At 34.7% G+C, this 19757-nt stretch overlaps 1 protein-coding gene across 1 annotated transcript in view; it reads left to right on the top strand.

The window, feature by feature from the left end:
- PTPRQ (protein tyrosine phosphatase receptor type Q) overlaps positions 1-19757 on the top strand; it is a 354830-nt gene that overhangs the window by 12964 nt on the left and 322109 nt on the right. Inside the window, exons 4-11 of the mRNA XM_044679179.1 lie at positions 801-938; positions 1794-1929; positions 4579-4833; positions 7462-7676; positions 11443-11632; positions 11750-12037; positions 13876-14160; positions 15937-16206. Of these exons, the coding sequence (XP_044535114.1) occupies positions 801-938; positions 1794-1929; positions 4579-4833; positions 7462-7676; positions 11443-11632; positions 11750-12037; positions 13876-14160; positions 15937-16206 (1777 nt within the window). The remainder of the gene's footprint in view (positions 1-800; positions 939-1793; positions 1930-4578; positions 4834-7461; positions 7677-11442; positions 11633-11749; positions 12038-13875; positions 14161-15936; positions 16207-19757) is intronic.

Raw genomic sequence — 19757 nt, 5'->3', positions numbered from 1 at the left:
AGAAAAAGTTGAGCAAAATTTTTGCATATTCAGTCATTCAAATAATTTATTAAGTACCTACTATGTGCCAGGCACATGCTAGTTTTTGAGGATTCAAAAACAAACATGAAATAGTTCCTGCCCTCAAGGGATTTATATTATTTCATTGAAGACAACACATATATATATATATATATATGTATATATATATCATACACACAAGTCAATTTTAGTAAAAGGTACTAGCAGTTGGTAAGGGAAATCAGAGAATGTCTCATGTATGAGGTAACATTTGAATCAACGTAATACTCACTTTCAGTTAAAAATATTAGTGAAAAATAAAGATAGATTGATTTTTCTTATTCAAGCATACAAATTTTCTGAAATATATTCAAGGAAGGACCCCAGGTAAAGAATCTGTAACTTAGTCTATACATGGGCAGTAGATATAGGCTCACAGGAGCCGGAAAGGCACCGAATAGAACAGGAATTATGAGTTTATGAAATGGTTACCCAAAGACTTGTCTGTTGTTATTGTCATTTGGGTGCTCCATGGACAGATCATTAGTTTATAAGATTTTCCTCTTCATTTTATCCTAGATGTTATTAATTGTGAATAATTTTCATTTATCTTTCTTCAATCCTTCTTGATGTCTTTCCTTCTCACAAAGTAGGATGCCACATATTTTATACAATAAAAATGACATTTGCTCCAGAGTTTGAAAGGGAGATTTTGACTTGTAATTTCTCCCATTTTGCGAAGAAATAATCAAGAATACATTTTGTTTATTTTGTTAGCATTGGTTTTATTTCTGGTACAGACTTCTAAGAGTTTATATTGTGGGCCAACGCAAAAGCAACCTGCAACCATTTTTGCTGAATGGAGTGAGTTTCCTAAAGGAGGAAAGCCTGAATACTATTTTTTAAAATATCAACCAATTAAGGACTTCAATAAAAAAGTAAGTCATTTATCTTTTAGACTTGTCAAGTACTTCATGTAGGGTTAATTCGCTTAAAACAAAGTAACATGGTGCAGGAGAATAAATAAAAAGCCAGAGACTCTGGTTCAAATCCCACCTCTGATACATACTGGCCGTTAGACCCTGAGCAAGGATCTTATCTTTTAGGTCCCAATTTCCTCTGTTGTTAAAGGATCGGGTTAGACCAGAAGACCTCTAAGGGCCCTTCCAGTTCTGAATCTATGGTGCTTAGAAAGAAGATTCAACACAGATTTTCTTTTAACCATTCCTCCCCTCCTTCTTTTTTTGGACTAGACCTATGATTTCATTGTTACAAGGGATTTCATTCTAAACAGCATGGCCTTGCAATGGATGGTTTTAGACAGTTGCCTTAGGCACTGCAAGGAGCTACTTTCTCCCCAATTCCCCAAATCACTAGCTAATACCCATCAGAGGAAGAACTTGAACCCAAGTCTTTGTAATCCCAAGAATGACTCTATGTGCACTGTATCTCACTTCCTCTTGGTGTAACCTTTAGAATATCTTTATTTTAGAAAAAAGTATCATAAAAATAATAAACAACTAAGATGTTCATATCACAATTTAATGGGTTCACTTTAATAGTAAAGCTAATATTTTATTCATTTTCCTATGGGTGTGATATACTGGGCATTTTAGACTTTTTCAGGATTGAGGTAGCATGTAATAAACCACAAATTGAATTTTTGGTAATATGATAATGCCCTAAATATCCTATTCCTCTTACCATAAATTTTTACAAGAAAAATGAAAATCCTTTATGTTAAGTTGTTACTGATATTTTTGTCTAAGGAAGTTAATCTCATTAATTTCTAGAATGTCAAAAACATTTCTGCAGAACAGCACAAGCTTCAAAAATCTACACTAACACTAGAAGAAAATGAAGAATATAATGTCATTATACAGTCAGTACGAAAAGGGGAAATTTTAAGTGCAAAGTCATTCAGAACACGTAAGTAATGCAACATTTAGCTGTGGCTTGATCGAATACCAAATTCAACCATGTAGGATCTAAGAATTCAGATGTGTTTGCCAGTAAACTTTGTTGTTTATTTCATGCACAATTAATTAATTGTCCAAAATAATAACATAGTGAATCTTTCCATTTTCTGATGGCCATAATCTGTTCAACTATTTTAAGAGAATCCTAAACCAAATCAATATAAAGATTTTCAATTTTTGCCTGTTTGATATAAAGTATAAAAGAGGGAATAGTATTATGGAATCACAACATGAAGGAAATGGAAGGGACCAAGAACATATCCTAGTACAACTCACACCTTATGAATATTCTTATCTTCAGCATTCCTAGGATCAGAGACTTCATGGTGGAAAAGATTTGAGAAACTAGGTAGTTCCACCATTTATTCAATAGATGAGAAAACTGAAACCCAGAGAGGCAAAATAATTTGTTCAAAGTCTCATAGATTTTAAATTACAAAGTAGGGATTTGAACCCAGGTCCACTGACTACAAATCCAGGTCTCTTTCGACCATGCCTTACTGCCACATCCATTCCAAGTGATTTTCACGGTTCAGCCTCAGTAGAGGGAAGACCGGTACCCACTCTGGGGTCAAACTAGAATCTATTCTCCATACATGCAAAATAGAATTAGCCTTAAAGAGACCATAGTATTATGGATTCATAGTTTTAGAGTTGATGATATTGAGCCTAACCCCCCCCCCCCACTTCATAGACAAAGAAACTGAGGCATAGAGAGATTAAATCATTTGCCCAGGTTCAGTAACTATCTGAGGCAGGATTTGAATCCCAGTCATTCTGTTCCTAAGTCCATTATTCTCCATCACTCTTACTTGTTTCCTCCCAATGTTCCATAAATAGTTACTTTTGCATGCAAGCTACTCAACCAGCCCATAGTGACCCAGACATCTTTTTAAAAATTAAAATTTTGGACTTTGCAACTTAATGTATAAATTTATTTGAATACTTATTATCTATCTGTATGTATGTTTATATGTATCTATCAGTCTATCTCTATTCATCTATTTACTCTATACTTGTAAACACACATCAATTGTATAAACATCTATTTGTAGATGTTTATACAATTGATGTGTGTTTATACAAGCATACCTAGTTCTTACTGGATACCATGAAAGAGAGCTTTCCTTTATATAATGAGAAATACTAGATGGTCCTGAGGTAGATGACCTCGTTGATTGCCTGAACTCAAAAGAGTGGTCATTAATGGTTTCAAGAACGTTCACAGATGTCAGCTTAGCAAGAGGTCTCCAGTGAATTACTCCAGGCACCTGTGCTTGGTCCTTTCCTGTTTTAACATTTTTTTAAATCAATGACTTGGATAAAGGCATAGGTGATATATGCCCCTCAAATTTAAATGTTATGTAAAGCTAGAGGCATAGGTGGTTAAAAGATTTGGGATCCAATAAAGATCTTGAGGGGCTAGAATATTGGGTGATTGAGATGAAATTAAAAAGGGAAAAACAAAATCTAAAAATTGGATTACAAATTTAACTTAATTAACTTAAATATTAATTAAAAGATTAACTTCAGAAGTACAGAATGGGGGAGAGAGGCTAGATCACAGTTTGTCTGGAAAAAGATATGAGGATTTTAGTGGATTTCAAATCCACAGAGTGAGCAGAGTGACACAGAAGTCAGAACAGCCCACATGGTACTAGCTTGTATTAAGTTCAGGAGTAAGAGAATGAGTTCTTCTTTATTATGGTTGAATCAGATTCTATTGAGTCCTATCAGGGAACCCGCCCTTCACTTTAAGAAGGACATTGATTAACTGAAGAGTGACAAAGTGGGGGTAATCAGGATGGCAAAAGGCTTTGAGTCCATGCCATAGAAGGAATAGTGTAGGGAACCAAAAATACTGAGTTTAGAGAAGACTCGAGGAGTAAGTGAGGGTTGTATTCAAATATTTCAAAGGCTATCTCAAAGAAGCAGGATTAGACTTGTTCTTTGGGGCTCTAGAAGGCAGAATCTGGAAAAGAGGCAAATTTAGACTTAATATGGAAGAGGTGGCAGAGCATGCTCTATTTGGAATCAGATAGACGCGAGTTCAAATTTTGCCTCATATACTTAATAACTGTGTGTCTCTGTTAGTCCCTTAATCCCTCTCAGCCTTAATTTACTCACCTATAAAATAAACATGATAATAACATCTACTTACATCACAGGACTGTTCTATCAAATGTTGCAATAAATGCAAAATGACTTCAAAAATCTTGAAGAGCTATTTGAATGTTAGCTATTATTTTTATATTAAGATTATAATCAACAATTAAAATTCTCCAGAAGTGCAATAGGCTGCCTTGATAAGTGACAGTGTGCTTCTTGCAGAGGCTAATTGACTACTTGTTAGGTAGGATTTAGCGAGGACAACTTTCAGATGAGGACTAGACTTAAGAACTATTCCAGTTCTCGAATTCTGTGATTCTGTGAACTCATTCAGCTTCTTCATGTACTAATTCACATTCTTCATCATGTTCCTATTTTTAAATTAATAGAAAAAATTGTTTTCCATTGAAGTAATATCTTATGATTTTATACTCATTTTCTCTTTTATTCTTCTGCTAGATTTGTTGATTATTTTCCTTGATGTTTTCAGGTGGGATCTCAAATAACAACATTAAAATGCTCGTGACGAGTACAAGTGTTTCTTTTAACTGGAGCACACTGCCCCATGACTTTTCAGTTTCAATATCTCTTAATAATTCATCTCAAAGCGTGCAGAACAATGTAATGTTTTATGAATGGGGCCATTTGGAACCTTCAACCTTATACAGTTTCAAATTTGAATTTAAACAGCTGCACTTGGATTTTATAAATGTTTTTCAGAAGCTGGATATTCATGTTGAAACAGGCATGTGGTTCTTTTCTTTTCTTTTATTTGCTCAAATGTCTGATAGTTGATATTAGCAATTGTGTTATTGATATTCTTCATTTTCATAGCACTTCATTTCTAAATATATTCCTTCCTCTCCCAGTCCTAAATAGTCATTCTTTGAAAAGAAGCAACAAAAAAGATTATCAAAATTAATTTAAAATTTTATTGATTTTGACATTGTTTTCATATTGCTCAACATTATAGATAAACATCTTTTTCTTCTTTATAATTACCTCACATTCAGTTTCATTTTTTCCCTTTTCCCTCTAACTTTATATTGTTCTAGTTATTGTATACATTCTTTTCCTGATTCTGACTTTGCATTAGTTCATTGTAGTCTTCCCAAGATACTCTATGTTCTTTATATCATTGATTTCATCATTTTAAAACTACATTGACATTTCATTATATTTTTTTTTCCAAAATATTTTAAGCTATGTTCAATCAATGAGACTCTACATTGTTTTCCATTCTTTGATGCTTCAAAAAGTGCAGCTATAAATGTTTGGTGTATATGGGATCTTTCCACTGTGTTGTTACCCAGTGGCTCTTTGATCTTTGAGTATAGTTTAGCACAATGATGGGCAAACTTTTTAAAGAGGGGGCCAAAGGAAAGGAAATGCTCACCTGTCAGTCTGTTTCTAAGGCAACTCTTTCAAAGTTTCATTGTATTGTACCCTACTCATTGTAGTCGTCAGATTAGGAATAATGTCCTCAGCCGGACAGAACATTTCAGGGGGCTTCATCTGGCCCACGGGCCATAGTTTGCCCATCACTTGCTTTAGCAGGTATATTTGCTGAGTCAAAGGGAATGACTATTTTCATCACTTTCTTAGTAAATTCCAAAAAGCTTTCCAGAACAGTTGGATCCATTCACATATCCTTGATTTTTCCAAGTTTGAAGAAAGTAATTGAAATATCCGGGGTTATTTCTTATACATCTCAGTAGGGCCCCAGTGAAATATTTTCCCTTTGGAGAAAGGACTCGCTTTTTTTGATTTATCTTGAATAAGGAGGGTCAAATGACATGAAATGAAGCAATCTGATTTGTAAAAGTGGAGTAGTAAAAAAAAATAAAAGGAAGGGAATTAGTGAAGTAGTTTGAATAATAGGAAGAAGGAAATGATGGAGAAATAATACCTTTTGCTTCTCACAGCATTGTTTATCTCCTTCCACTTCAGAAGAACAGGAGAAAAATTTTTTTCTTTTTCTCATGTTCCCTGTTACATTGTGCTAACATCTGAGGAATGAATAACTGCAGAGCTAACAAGAATTGACTTAGAACACACCTCATTGATTGATATTTGGACCCAGTTTAGGATGGTTCTTTATGCGGATGGCAAGGTTGAATAGGCAGAGCTGATTGTCTGAAAGGTGAACAAATCTGAATTACATTGCATTCGGGGAGAAGCTGACACATGAATGAAATGCTAAGTTTAGAGCCAGGAAGATCCAAGTTCAAATCTGGTTTCAGATACTTATTAGCTGTGTGACTTTGGGCAAGTCACTTAAATCCATTCATCTTTTAGTATGCTCATTGTAAAATTAGCTGGGGAAGGAAATAATAAACCACGATGGCATCTTTGCCAAGAAAATACCAAATAGGGCACAAAGAGTCCAAATTGTAATGAATGAACAGGGCAAGAGGGGAATTATGAAAGAAAACAAGCAAAAAGTTTATAGATAACATACTTTTAGTTCTCTAAAATGGAAAAGAGATAACTTGCTGACTAACTCGTCAGCTAGGTAGATAGATATATAGACAGATGGATGAATAGCTAGACAGACAGACAGACAGACAAATACAAAAATAGGATATTTATTAAGTGCTTAGGCTTGGGAATATAAATGCAGTCCCTACTCTCAAAGGGCTTATACTCTAAAACTTCTGTTTTAGAATCAATGCTAAATATTGGTTCCAAGGCAGAAGAGCAAGTAAGGACTCAGCAACTGAGATTAAGTGACTTGACCAGATACACACAGCTATGAAGTATCTGAGGCCATATTTGAACTCAGAACCTCTTTTCTCCAGATCTGACATTCTATCCACTGAGCCACCTGGCTGCCCCAAAAGACTTACATTCTAATGGCAGGAGATGATAGAGAAGGGGAGATGGAGAGGCAAGGCAAAAAAGTAGAGTATACACAGAGATGTTGAAGAGATGGCATGGAGACCTGGTTCAGGACAAGCTAAATACAGCTCAGTTATCCAATCTGGGGAAAACATGGGTTCCATCGGGAGAGAAATGAAAGGACTATGTACAAATATTTAAAGCTGCTTTTGAACTACCAAAGAAGTTGGTAAAGAGAAAAATATCAAGATCTTGAAGGCAACAATGTGGGAAATTTGTAAATGAAACTCCATTCAGAACATCACTCATCCTTTTGCAAAACCATAAATTACTTGAATTTGGTAAAGTCTTGAATACCTGTCCAAAATCAATTTTAATGATTCTATTTGCATATGAACAATGGAAAATAAACAATAATAACTTACGCTTTTGTTTCTCACAGATTCTCATGACTATTTACTTCATGGGAAGAGATCTGGAACTGTTCCTTTTCTGGCAATTTTACCCATTTACTACTTTTCTTTACATCCAGGGGCCTGCTCACCAGAATGGGTTGCATTCAAAAAGAACTGCTACCGAATTAGCAAAGATAGCCAGCCATGGAACGTGGCCCAGAAAGTCTGTAATATGCCATTGTACTCAGCACATCTTGTTGATATAAAAAATGAAGAGGAAAAGAAATTTATATATTCTTATCTCAGGAAAACCAATCAAATAATCACTTGGACTGGTCTTAATGATATCAAGGTCAGTACATGCATTATGTGTGTTCATGGGCAATATGTTACATAGTTAGTGTCTATTACGAGTGACATCAGGGCATAGAGAAATAGAACGGCTGGTCTTAGAGTTGGGAAGACTTGAGCAAAAGGAAGCCAATAATAATATGACAACAATCACATGATTTATAGAGTGTGTTCAAGTATGCAAAGTGCTTTAATTGTATTATTTGATCCTCACAACTACTCTGGGATTAGGTGCTATTTTTTTTCCATTTTAGATGAGGAAGCGAAGGTAGACAGACATTAAAGAATTTGCTCAGTGTCACACAGTTAGCAAGTGGCTGAGGTAGGATTTAAATTTAGATCTTCTTGACACGAGAAACTGCATTCTCTCCACCATACTATCTAGGTGTTTCCATTTCCAGAACTGATAGTTATAATAGAAGCACTCACTCTGATTATAGGAAATAATTTTGGTACCCTTAAGTGGTAAGAGAATATGAGGGTTCTGAAAAAAATTAAAATTAAATTAATTTTTTATTTTAAAAAATTTCCACATATATTTTCTAAAGTTATATGATCCTAATTGCCTCCCTCCTTCTTTCCCTCCCTCTTCCCAGAGCTGGCAAGCAATTCAATCTGGTTTATACATGTATTATCATGTAAAATATATTTCCTTATTATTCATTTTTGTAAGTGAATAATCTTATAAAACCAAAACCCCTAAACATATACCCAAATAAACAGGTGATAGATAAATCATATATTTTCACCTGTGCTCCTATTCCAACATTTCTTCCTCTGGAGGTGAATAGCATTCTTTTTCATAAGTCCCTCAGAATTGTCTTGGATGATTGGATATTGCTATTACTAGCAAAGTCTATCACATTTGATCAACCCACAGTATTTCAGTTACTATGTACAATGTTCTCTTGGTTCTGCTTATTTCCCTCTGCATCAGTCATGTAGACTTTTCTAGCTATTTCTGAAATCATCCTGTACCTCATTCCTTATAGCACAATAGTAGAAGATGAAGTTTTAATATTATTTTTGAGGTTCAGTTGTGTCTGACTTTTTGTGACAAGTTGGAGTTTTCTTGGCAAAGATACTGGAGTGGTTTGCTATTTCCTTATCCATTTTACAGATGAGAAAACTGAGACAGAGTCAATTTACTTGCTTAGGGACACCTAGCTAGGAAGTGTCTGGGATGATTTGAACTCAGGTCTTCCTGACTCCAAGACTGGTCCTCTATTTACTGATCCACCTAACTTCCTGGCTTAATATCATTTAAGTGTGCCTTAAGGGCAAAAAAGGGGCAGCATAATTGTTAAGTGAATTTGCATTCAAAGGGTTTAGTATCTACAAGATCTTTGAGAAATTGCTTAGCACTTTTGGACCTCAGAACCTTTCAGTAAGATGAGGTGGGAGTGGTAGATTAGAGATAGCTCAATTAAAGAGGCTATTATATTACATATTGTATTAAATAAAAAATATATATTTTATTAAAGGGATATTTAAGTGGTACAGTTGAGAGAGTAAAAGGTCTGGAGTCAGGAAGACTCATCTTCCTGTGTTTAAATGTGGCCCAAGACACTTACTAGCTGTGTGAAGAGAATCAGACACCACAGAAAAATGACTGAACAGCAACAAACTTTCATTTTTTATTCTTAAATTTTTTATTGATTAATTAATTTAGAATATTTTTCCATGGTTCCATGATTCATGTTCTTTCTCCATCTCATTCTATCTTCCCCCTCCAGGAGCCAACAAGCAATTCCACTGGGTTTTACATGTATCATTGATCAAAACCTTTTTCCAAATTATTAATATTTTCAATAATCATTCAAAGCCAACATCCCAAATCACATCCCCATTGAACCATGTGATCAATCATATGTTTTTCTTCTGTGTTTCTGCTCCCACAGTTCTTCCTCTGGATGTGGATAGCATCTTTCTCATAAGTCCCTCAGAATTGTCCTGGGTCATTGCATTTCTGCCAGTAGAGTAGTCCATTACATTCGATTATGCCATAGTGTATGTCTCTGTGTACAATGTTCTTCTGGTTTTGCTCCTTTCACTCCGCATCAATTCTTAGAGGTCTTTCTAGTTCACATGGAATTCCTCCAGTTCATTATTCCTATCAGCACAATAATAGTCCATCACCATCAGATACCACAATTTATTCAGCCATTCTCCAAATGAATTTTTGCCACTACAAAGAGCATGGCTATGAATAGTTTTGTACATGCATTTTCCCCTGTTATCTCTTTGGGGTACAAACCCAGCAGTGGTATTGCTGGATCAAAGGGCAGGCAGTCTTTTAAAGCCCTTTAGGCATAGTTCCAAATTGCCTTCCAGAATGGTTGGATCAAATCACAACTCCTCCAGCAATGCTTTAGTGTCCCAATTTTGCCACAACCCCTCCAACATTTATTATTTTCCTTTGCTGTCATGTTGATCAGTCTGCTAGGTGTGAGGTGGTACCTCAGAGTTGCTTTGATTTGCATTTCTCTAATTATTAGAGATTTAGAACACTTTCTCATGTGTTTATTGATAGTTTGATTTCTTTAACTGAAAACTGCCTATTCATGTCCCTTGACCATTTGTCAATTGGAGAATGGCTTGATTTTTTGTACAATTGACTTAGCTTCTTATAAATTTGAGAAATTACACCTTTGTCAGAGGATTTTGTTATAAAATTTATTTCCCAATTTAGCAAGAAACTTTCTGTTATATTTTTATTTATCCTGTTAAACATTTGCCAATTGCATTTTAATGTTTCAGATGTTTTTCTGGTCACTTGTCAGTCTATAAACTTTAAATTTGATACTTTAGTACCAGAGGCTCCAAAGAGCCATTTTAGCTTCCAATCTGTGACATTCTAGGCACAAATGTAAAAAGTCCTTGGAGAGGGAGAACCTAGGCAGCTCAGGGTGTTGAGAGCTAGATCAGGAAGTCCTGGATTCAAATTTGACTTCGGATACTTCCTAGTTGTGTGACCCCATTCAAATAATTTAATTCCAATTTCACAGCCCTTATTACTCTTTATTATCTTTATTACTCTTCTTCCTTGGAACTGACACTTAGTATTGTTTATAAAGGCAGAAGGTAACGTGTTAAAAAGATAAAATCTTTAGAGAGGGAGCATCAAAGATCTAGAGAAAACATTAGAAGTCATGTAATCCATTAGAAGTCATGTAATCCAACCTCCACAATTTGTAGATTAGACTGAGACCCAGAGAGGTTAAATTACTTGCCCCAAATCACACACACACACACACACACACACACACACACACACACACACACACACACACACANTTGCCCCAAAACACACACACACACACACACACACACACACACACACACACACACACAAAGTCAGAGTAGGATTTGAACCCAGATCCCTGAATCCAGAATCATTGTTCATTCCAGTATATCTTACTATCTTCATGAGGATCATGAGAACTACAAGAGATTGTGTAGACACAGGAACTGTCTATGATAAAATCCACCAGATGGAATCTGGTAACTTTTTGTTGTGAGTAAATTGGTTACATAAATTCATAATGATTTGGTTGCCCTAAAAGAATAATATTCCAGAGCTCTTAGGAATTATTTTATGCCTGAGAGTGCAGGTATGTGTGTGGGAGGTAAAAGATCAGGGAGGGGAAATATGCTGGAGGATTGAATGAGATTTCAAATACAAGTTTTAGAACATGTCCTAAGTGAAAACACAATACCCAATTTACATTTAAATTGCTTTAATTAATCTGTACCTTTTATTACAGAAAGAAGGTCACCCCTTGTGGACAGATGGATCTTATTATAGCCTTAAGAAAGATGAAATCTTTTCTTTTCCATTGCTACCAAAGAATGAAACCGATTGCTACATTCTACAGCAAAATGCTACTGGATCCAATTACTTCTTTACAGGCTTTTTCTGCTATGTCTCTTTGCCATATATTTGTGAATATGAATGTAATTATTTTCATTCACATTCTTCTATATACATGGCTTCTCAATTTTTAAAAATGTTATCATTTGCGATTGCTAAAAGCTTAATGAAATGATGTTTTCTAAAACTGTTTCTTCCAGTACCTTCACTACCAGAGAATTTTGTCTTTTTCGTGAAAGACGTTGGAACAACCCAAGTTGTCCTTGGTTGGAGGAGTTTGAAAAAATGGATGAAATTTGGCTATAAGCTGGTCATTAAATATTATTTGGAAAATTCTAATGGACAGTATTTTGAGACTTTGACTTTAAATGCAACTGAAAAAACAATTATGCAGCTGTCTCCTGGACATCTTTATAGGTTTTTACTCTTAGCAAAGAACCAATGGGAAGCCCAGATTGCCTTAAGCCCAGTTCTGATAGTAGAGACACGTAAGTTACAAGGAATTTGGGAATGTTATTCTGTGAATGTCTAAGAGGTCATCAACAACATTAACAAGTATTTCTTGAATGCTTCCTATGTGTATGGCATTGAGTTAGGTACTCGGTACCCAAAAAATTTCTTCTTTAATTGCATTTATAATTTAGCTAAAGTTTAAGGACATAAATATAAGATTCATAAAATTATTATATGTTGCCAGTAGCTAGTACATAATAAATGCCTTTTGATTGATTGAATGAATGAATGGTAACAAATTCCATTTTCATATTTGTTTTAACACTGAACATTTTGTAATATTGGCATAAATATCTTTATTTTTCTTCAAAAAGACTTCTTAATCTGATTACCTGCTTATCTGAATAAAGGGTTACTGCATCATAAAACTATGAGCTGTAAAAGAGGTCTGTAGGGCTCTGATTTGAGACTTGTGGCATAGACTTTAAGTGGCTTAGAATTTTCAGAGGAGATTGTTTAATAATGGGGGTAGGAGTGGAAGAGACTAAGGATCACAGCTTTAGAGCTAGAAAGGACTTTTGAGATCATGGAATCATCCCCTCCCCCTTCTTGGCTCATTTTACAGAGAGGTAAACTAAGACCCTCAGACATTAAGTGATTTGTCCCTGGTTACAGAAGTAGTAAGTGGCATAAATGGGATACAGACCCAGAAAGCTGATGTTAAATCCAGTACTCTTTCTACTACAAGCTATTGCAAAAATGGTTGATAGAAAGGAGAGAACAATTGAATAAGGGATAACAAAGAAAAAGATGTTAGTAAATGACAATAATAACAACTAACATTGATATAGTGCCTTGAGGTTTTCCAAAGCACTTTGCCTATATCATTTTATCCTCATGAAAGCCTTGTGAAGTAGGTGCTATTAATATCCTCTTTTTAAACATAAGGAAACCGAAGCTGAGTGGTTAAGAGATTTGTTAGTATCTGAGGTGGAATATGAATTCAGATCTTCCTAAATCTTGCATCCAGCATTTTTTGTCAACCAATGCCCTTTTTAATATACAATACGACACAACAAAATACAACACTATATAATGCAATACAATAAAACACAACACAACATAATATACTTTCCTTCTGCCATTGGTAAGTTCTTATTGGAGCCTCCAATTCGGAAAGAGCCCCAAAAGCCATCCTTTCTTTTCTGGACTTAGCTACAATTCCACAAACTTCTTTCTCATTCCAGTCTTGCAAATTTTAGATTCATCTAACAGAAAAGATAGACAAAGCCATGAGAGATTATGACATCTTCAAGGGAGATAGAGCAGATAGAGAAGAACAGAGTCATGGGATGCAATCACATTTATGAAGTAGGAAGTTTACTCCAAAAAGAAAAGAAGTTGTGTTCAAAGAGAACTGGACAATATTTTAGAAGCAAAGACAAGATAAAATTGTAAGAAGCAAAAAGATGGCTAACCATGAGAAGAGGAAAAGTGGAATGTATAGAAAAAATATATAGATTATTTTGAACTTTAAAATTAAATATCAATACTTTTATCCAACATATTAGAGTTAAGAAAAATTGTTTTAGCTTTAGTCATTGTTCTAATAGGAAAACTTAAATGTATAAAAAAGTTGAAGTATAAAAAAAGTGGAAGTCAGGATATGCTAATTGATGTCAAATTAGGAGAGTCTAGAAATAACTGTATGCATAACTATATCTCAATTGAAAATATACTGCATTATTAATCTAAAGGAGTCCTTACTAAGATTTTTGTTTGTCAAATTTAAATGAAATTCAATCAATTTCAGTAAAACATATCTATTTATTAGGCAGAATTAAAAAAAATTGTGTTTCCTTTCTTTTACTAGGTCCGTTACAAGCCAAAAACTTGATAGTGACACGTGTAACACCAGTGGAGATATTTTTGCATTGGGATCCACCAGATGATGTGTTGAGCACCTCTTTCCATCATTACTTTGTGACCATTTTGGATACTAAAGCCAATAAATCAGAAGCATTGTCAGTGGAAAAAGTCAACACCACAACAATAATAGGAAACCTCAAACCTTATCATCAGTACCAGATCTATCTTTTCAGTGTTGCAGAAAAAGGATCTTTAAGCTGTCTCGAGAAACCAATATTAACCATAACAGGTAGGAAAAATATGTCCTGGACTGATATTTAAGAATATAAATTTAAAATGTAATTTTGGCCAAATTTTTGTCATTTTTCAACTAAGAAGATACAACTGGAAATTTTTTTTCTTGCAAATTGAATCAGAATTTCAATTCTTGGTTGTAACTAAATTCAAAATTGAAGTATATTTACCTAAATTGTTCCAATATTCTAAGTCCAATTTATTTTTGTCATCATTCCTATAAGACCCTTGGCCTTGATGTGTAAAAGTCAGAAAATCTTAATGGGTAGGCATGTCATTATTTTTGTCACTTCAGATTGTTGGGAGTCCCTATTAGATTGGGATTGGTAACGTTTTTGGGTCTTTGTGTAGCTAGTTTTATTGGGTTGATTGTTTTCTCACGTAATTAGGCTAGTTTAACATTAGATGGCAGTCTCATTCTAGGATCTGTACTCAGAAATCTACTAGTTCTTACCCTAGAATGGAGAGTGCATTCAGAAGAGACTCCATGTTTGTTCAGTGGGCAGAATACAAATGCAATTTTTTGGAATGTTTTAAAATGAGTTTTATGTGAGTACTATTGAAAATATGGAACACTATCTACTGTCCCAGTACTGTATATTTATATTGACTGTGAATCCAGTAATTTTATTATTTTTGAGCACGTTTGTATGTATGTATGAATAAGTATATGTTAGAATGTCCAGAGACGTTCTCATGGGGGTAGGATTCTTCTTATCTGAGAAGCACACCATCAGAAGAACCATCTCCCATTGGATAATATACTTCCCACTGATTTGGGGACCCCAAAATGAACAGTCTCAAGAGATAGCTGTTAAATGGTGGGAATGTCTAGTTGTTAGGTACACTGATCAATTAATGACCTAACTAGGGAATCTAGAAGACATCTTTGACATCATTTTAAAATTAAGGAAGCTGAGGTCCATAGAGATTAAGAACAAGCATTTCTTGAGTGCCTATTATGTGTCATACCATATACTAAGAGCAAGGGAAACAAATACAGAATCCCAAACAGCCCATAACTTCAAGAAATTTACATTTATGGAAATATTTTCTTTGTGTTTGATGTTTGTGTGTTTGTGTAGACAAGCATGCATGGTGCATGTTTGCAGCTATTAGGTACCCTTGCAACTAACTAGTATAGTTGTGGGAGGGAGGAGATACCAATGTATGTGCAGACAGTTTTGATACACCTTTTATTTTTTTTATTATTTTATCAATAATTAAATATTTGTCTTCTTTCCCATATCCCTACCCCCCACTGAAAAGGAAGGAATGTGTTAAGGAAAGAAGAAAAGGAGGAAAGAACAAAGAAAATATAAAAGAAGGGGAAAGAAAGGAAAGAAAAAAGAAAGAAAAGAAAGGACAGTAAAAAGGAAGAGGAAGGGTGAGAGAAAAGAAGGGAAAAGATATGGCTATATATTCACATATACATATGTTACATATATGCATTCTATAGATATTAACTATGTAGAGTACTTTCAAGGAATAGCAATTATTTTTTTGCTAAATTTCTCAAAACAAAAACTAGATTAAGATGCAAAATTGACTATAATAAAAACTGTCTAATATACAGTAAAACACTCAGATTTGTACATTCATTCATTCATCTATCCATTTATCCATTCATCTATTCACTCATTTTCTATCCATAAATCAATTTATCCTTTTATTATTCATCAATTAATTCCTCCATTAATTTTATTTATTCATCCATCAATTCATTTATGTTTATCTACTCATCGGTTTATTTATTTTTGTTTGTCTATAGGCATCAGTCCACCTCAAAATGTTTCTGCCAAACCTGATGATGTGGGAGAGGACAGTATAATTCTTCAGTGGGAACCTCCACATGATAGTTGCGAATTCTACATTCAAGCAAAATCTATATCAGATGCAAGTGAAGTCATTAAGCATTTAGTAAATAACACTAACAAATTCAAGATTGATCTATTAACTCCTGGAATGACATATGACATAGGAGTGGCAACGGTGAAGAATGGAAATAAGAGTGAACTCATAACTATTCAAAAAACTTTAAGTAAGATACCAGTTTATAAATTGTAATCAGATATTTGCTAATTTGCAGGTAATTATTAAACATTGAAAAGTGTAGGTGGTTTTGCATCGCAAATAAGATACTTAGTATATTTCTGGAATTATTTTTTTAAACCCTTGTACTTCGGTGTATTGTCTCATAGGTGGAAGATTGGTAAGGGTGGGCAATGGGGGTCAAGTGACTTGCCCAGGGTCACACAGCTGGGAAGTGGCTGAGGCCGGGTTTGAACCTAGGACCTCCTGTCTCTAGGCCTGACTCTTACTCCACTGAGCTACCCAGTTGCCCCCTGGAATTATTTTTTAATTTATTTTTTTTCTGGTATACTTGTATGATTTGGAATTCTGAACTCACAGAGAACTTAGATTCATTGTGGAGTTGACCTAGCAAATAGAAAAGTAAAGTCAGGCTTTTGTTATCTTTCTGGTTCATTATTCTCCTCCATTCCAGAGTTCTGGGGAAAAAAATCTGAAGAATAAAGCTTAGATATGGTTTTATGATTAGAATCTAGCAGGGGCCCATCAAAGAAAGATACTAATTATTTATAAAGTAGAGTAGCTTTTTTTTCTACCAAAAACAAAATAATTAAGCCCAAAAGACTCAAAAGAATGTATTAAGAAATGTTTAAAACATGAAATAACAACACATCATACCAATTTTTTCTCCTTTGGGAGATTAAGACAATCTGTTGGACTATTAAGTAGATATTTTATAATCATCTCAGATCAGTACTAAATAAATAAACAAATAACCAGCTAGGAGTCACTTGGGCTTTCTTTGGTAGGAATAACATCCTCTTGGTTTTGATGTTCTCACCCTCTGAGAAGTATGAAATTACAGACATCAATTTCCATTGGTTCTTAAGCTTTGACTTAGAAATCCATGAACTCTTAAATTCAAGAAGTAGTTGCCAAATATATGAATATCTGTTTCTCAAGATCACAGTTGGATGACCTGGACTTGGGGAAAGAACCATAAAAAAAAGAAGCAACCTTTTTGACTTGAGGTCCAAACTTAGGCTCACCTAGGCAAAAACATGTTCTCAATACCATCAGTGTAATATAATGGATAGAATGCTAGACTGGGAATGAGGGAGAGCTGAGTTCAAATCTCACATCCATTATGCACTAGCACTTTGAGCTTGGGAAAGTCACTTAACATATCTAGTCTTTCCTTTCTCATCTGTAAAATGAGGAAGTTGTGTTAAATGGCCTCTACGGCCCCTTCCAACTCTTAATATATGACCCTATGCTTAAGTTGAAGCTATCATTATTGCTGGAGTAGGGAAAGAGCTATCTACTCCTTTACTTCCTGGGGGCATAAGGGAGAGCTGGTTCTGTGTTCGTAGTATGTTATGTGGCTAGAGAGAAGGATGTGAGGCATTTTAAAACTCTACAACCTTCCCAAGAAGGTAAATTACTCCATAAGGGACTTTCTTTGAAGATGCCCAGTAGCCAAAGAGAAACACGTGTTCCCTATCAAGGAGTCAACACAAAAGTTAATCTCCACAGAGCCAGAGTGTATGCGACAAGCAATGCCCCAATAACATTGAGCAGAAAATTCTATACGACTGACCACATTTCACTTCTGTTTCTGATAAAAAAAAAAGTCTCTGCTCTTTATATCCGCAAGTTTCATCTTGTACACTTATTGTTTCTCAAAATACTCTAGTTCTCATAGTAACCTAAATATAGAAACACATTAATAATATCATTAAACTATTTACTAGCCCATCATTTCTACCCATCCTGAGACACTGAAGTCAATCCCCTGCATTGGAAGCTTTTAAATGGAGACTTGAAGGCCAATTGAATATATTGTGGAGAGAGAGAATTCTGTTCTCAGGGTATTATGGCATGATAAATCATAGTTTTAAAGATAAAAAACAACTTTAGGGAGCACATAATCCAAGCATTTTTGAGATGAAATAAATGAGATCCAAGGGGATCTCCAAATAGCAGGGATGTCCAAGTAGCAGAACCAGTAAGTGAATGAAGTCTTTGGAATCAACACTCTGATTGCTTCTAGGTTAGGTCTTAGTAGATTTCTATAGCCTCTCCTCTGAGATTTTGTGCCTATTTTGTCCCTAAGTTTCTCTCTCCCTCTCCGTCTTTATACTCTGTAATAGTTTGTCAATGAGGAGTGACAAAAAATATGTGAGGCATGTGAAAATAAATATAATACACATATATATTCACTCCTTTCCCCTATGTAACCTATTCTGAGGCATCAAGGTACTTGGCAAGTTGCAAACTATAGTCTCTAGTCAGAACTATGCCTATTGACCTCAAAGTCTACTCATACTTCCAAATACTAAGGCAGTGATTCCCAAAGTGGGTGCTATCGCCCTCTGGTGGGTGCTGCAGTGATCCAGGGAGGCAGTGATGGCCACAGGCACATTTATCTTTCTTATTAATTGCTATTAAAATTTAAAAAAAATTGATTTCCAGGGGGCTAAGTAATATTTTTTCTGGAAAGGGGGCGGTAGGCCAAAAAAGTTTGAGAACCACTGGACTAAGGGTTTAATGGAGTTGAAGGGAAATGGTGAGGCAGTAATAAGACATAAAGTTGGCATGACTGCCAGTCTGGACAGCTTAGAGTCCTTCTTAAGTGAAGGAATTGGCCATAGCTTTGATCTTCCAACTGGGAGTGGAATTGGAGATGAATAGGAGAGTTGGTGTGTAGCTTCCTTTCAGGATGAAAGATTAATTTCTTGAGTATGACTAAGCTACTATAAGACCCTTGCTAAAAGTTACTTTATAACATGGTCTTCTGCCATGCTTATTGTTATAGGCAGGACTGTAAATTAATCTTTATATCTATTGAGAACAGAAGAAGAATAAGTAGATGGATAGAAATTACAGTTGGAGAAATTTAGAAGATATATGAGACTATGCCAATGATATTTTGTGCTAGAATACTAATAATAGGCCAGTGTTGGCATGTGTGTAAATCTCATTGGGCAGACTGGCTTCATCTGAATTTACAGAAGTACATTAATAATCCTTTAGAAAGTAGAACATGTGCCATTATATCAAATGAATTTAATGGCTAAAAGGGACAGTCTGTCCAATTCTGTAAAGGTAAAATGCGTTTTGTAAATGATGAATTTCATGTTTTATCTGTTTGAGAGAAAGCCTGTTTTAGACCTTTTCTTGGTTATTATCAAAACCATGCTCAAATAGAATGTTAAAAGGAGTAATAATATATTTAAAGTATTTAAATGCTGTATTTAAAGACTACCATGAAAATATAATAGAAAATTAAAAAATTAATAGAAAATTAAACTACTCTATAGATCTGTTAAGGAGCAAGAAATGTACAATCAATCTATAATTATTTAATAAAGCCATGATATATGGCAAGGACTGTGCTAAATATTGGAGATACTAAGAAAAAAATGAACTGTCCTTCTGGGAGCTTATACAACCATAGTTCTGGGTAAGGAAATGATGTAGACAGCATAGAATAGTAAATAGAGAGATGCCTTAAGAATTAGAAGACAGGTTCAAGTCTCTCCTTTGAGACATACTGTC

The sequence above is a fragment of the Gracilinanus agilis genome, chromosome 5 (genome assembly GCF_016433145.1).
Source record: "Gracilinanus agilis isolate LMUSP501 chromosome 5, AgileGrace, whole genome shotgun sequence".
NCBI lineage: Eukaryota > Metazoa > Chordata > Mammalia > Didelphimorphia > Didelphidae > Gracilinanus > Gracilinanus agilis.
Note: the sequence above shows the minus strand (reverse complement) of the source record. Positions and strands in the feature narration are given on the sequence as shown.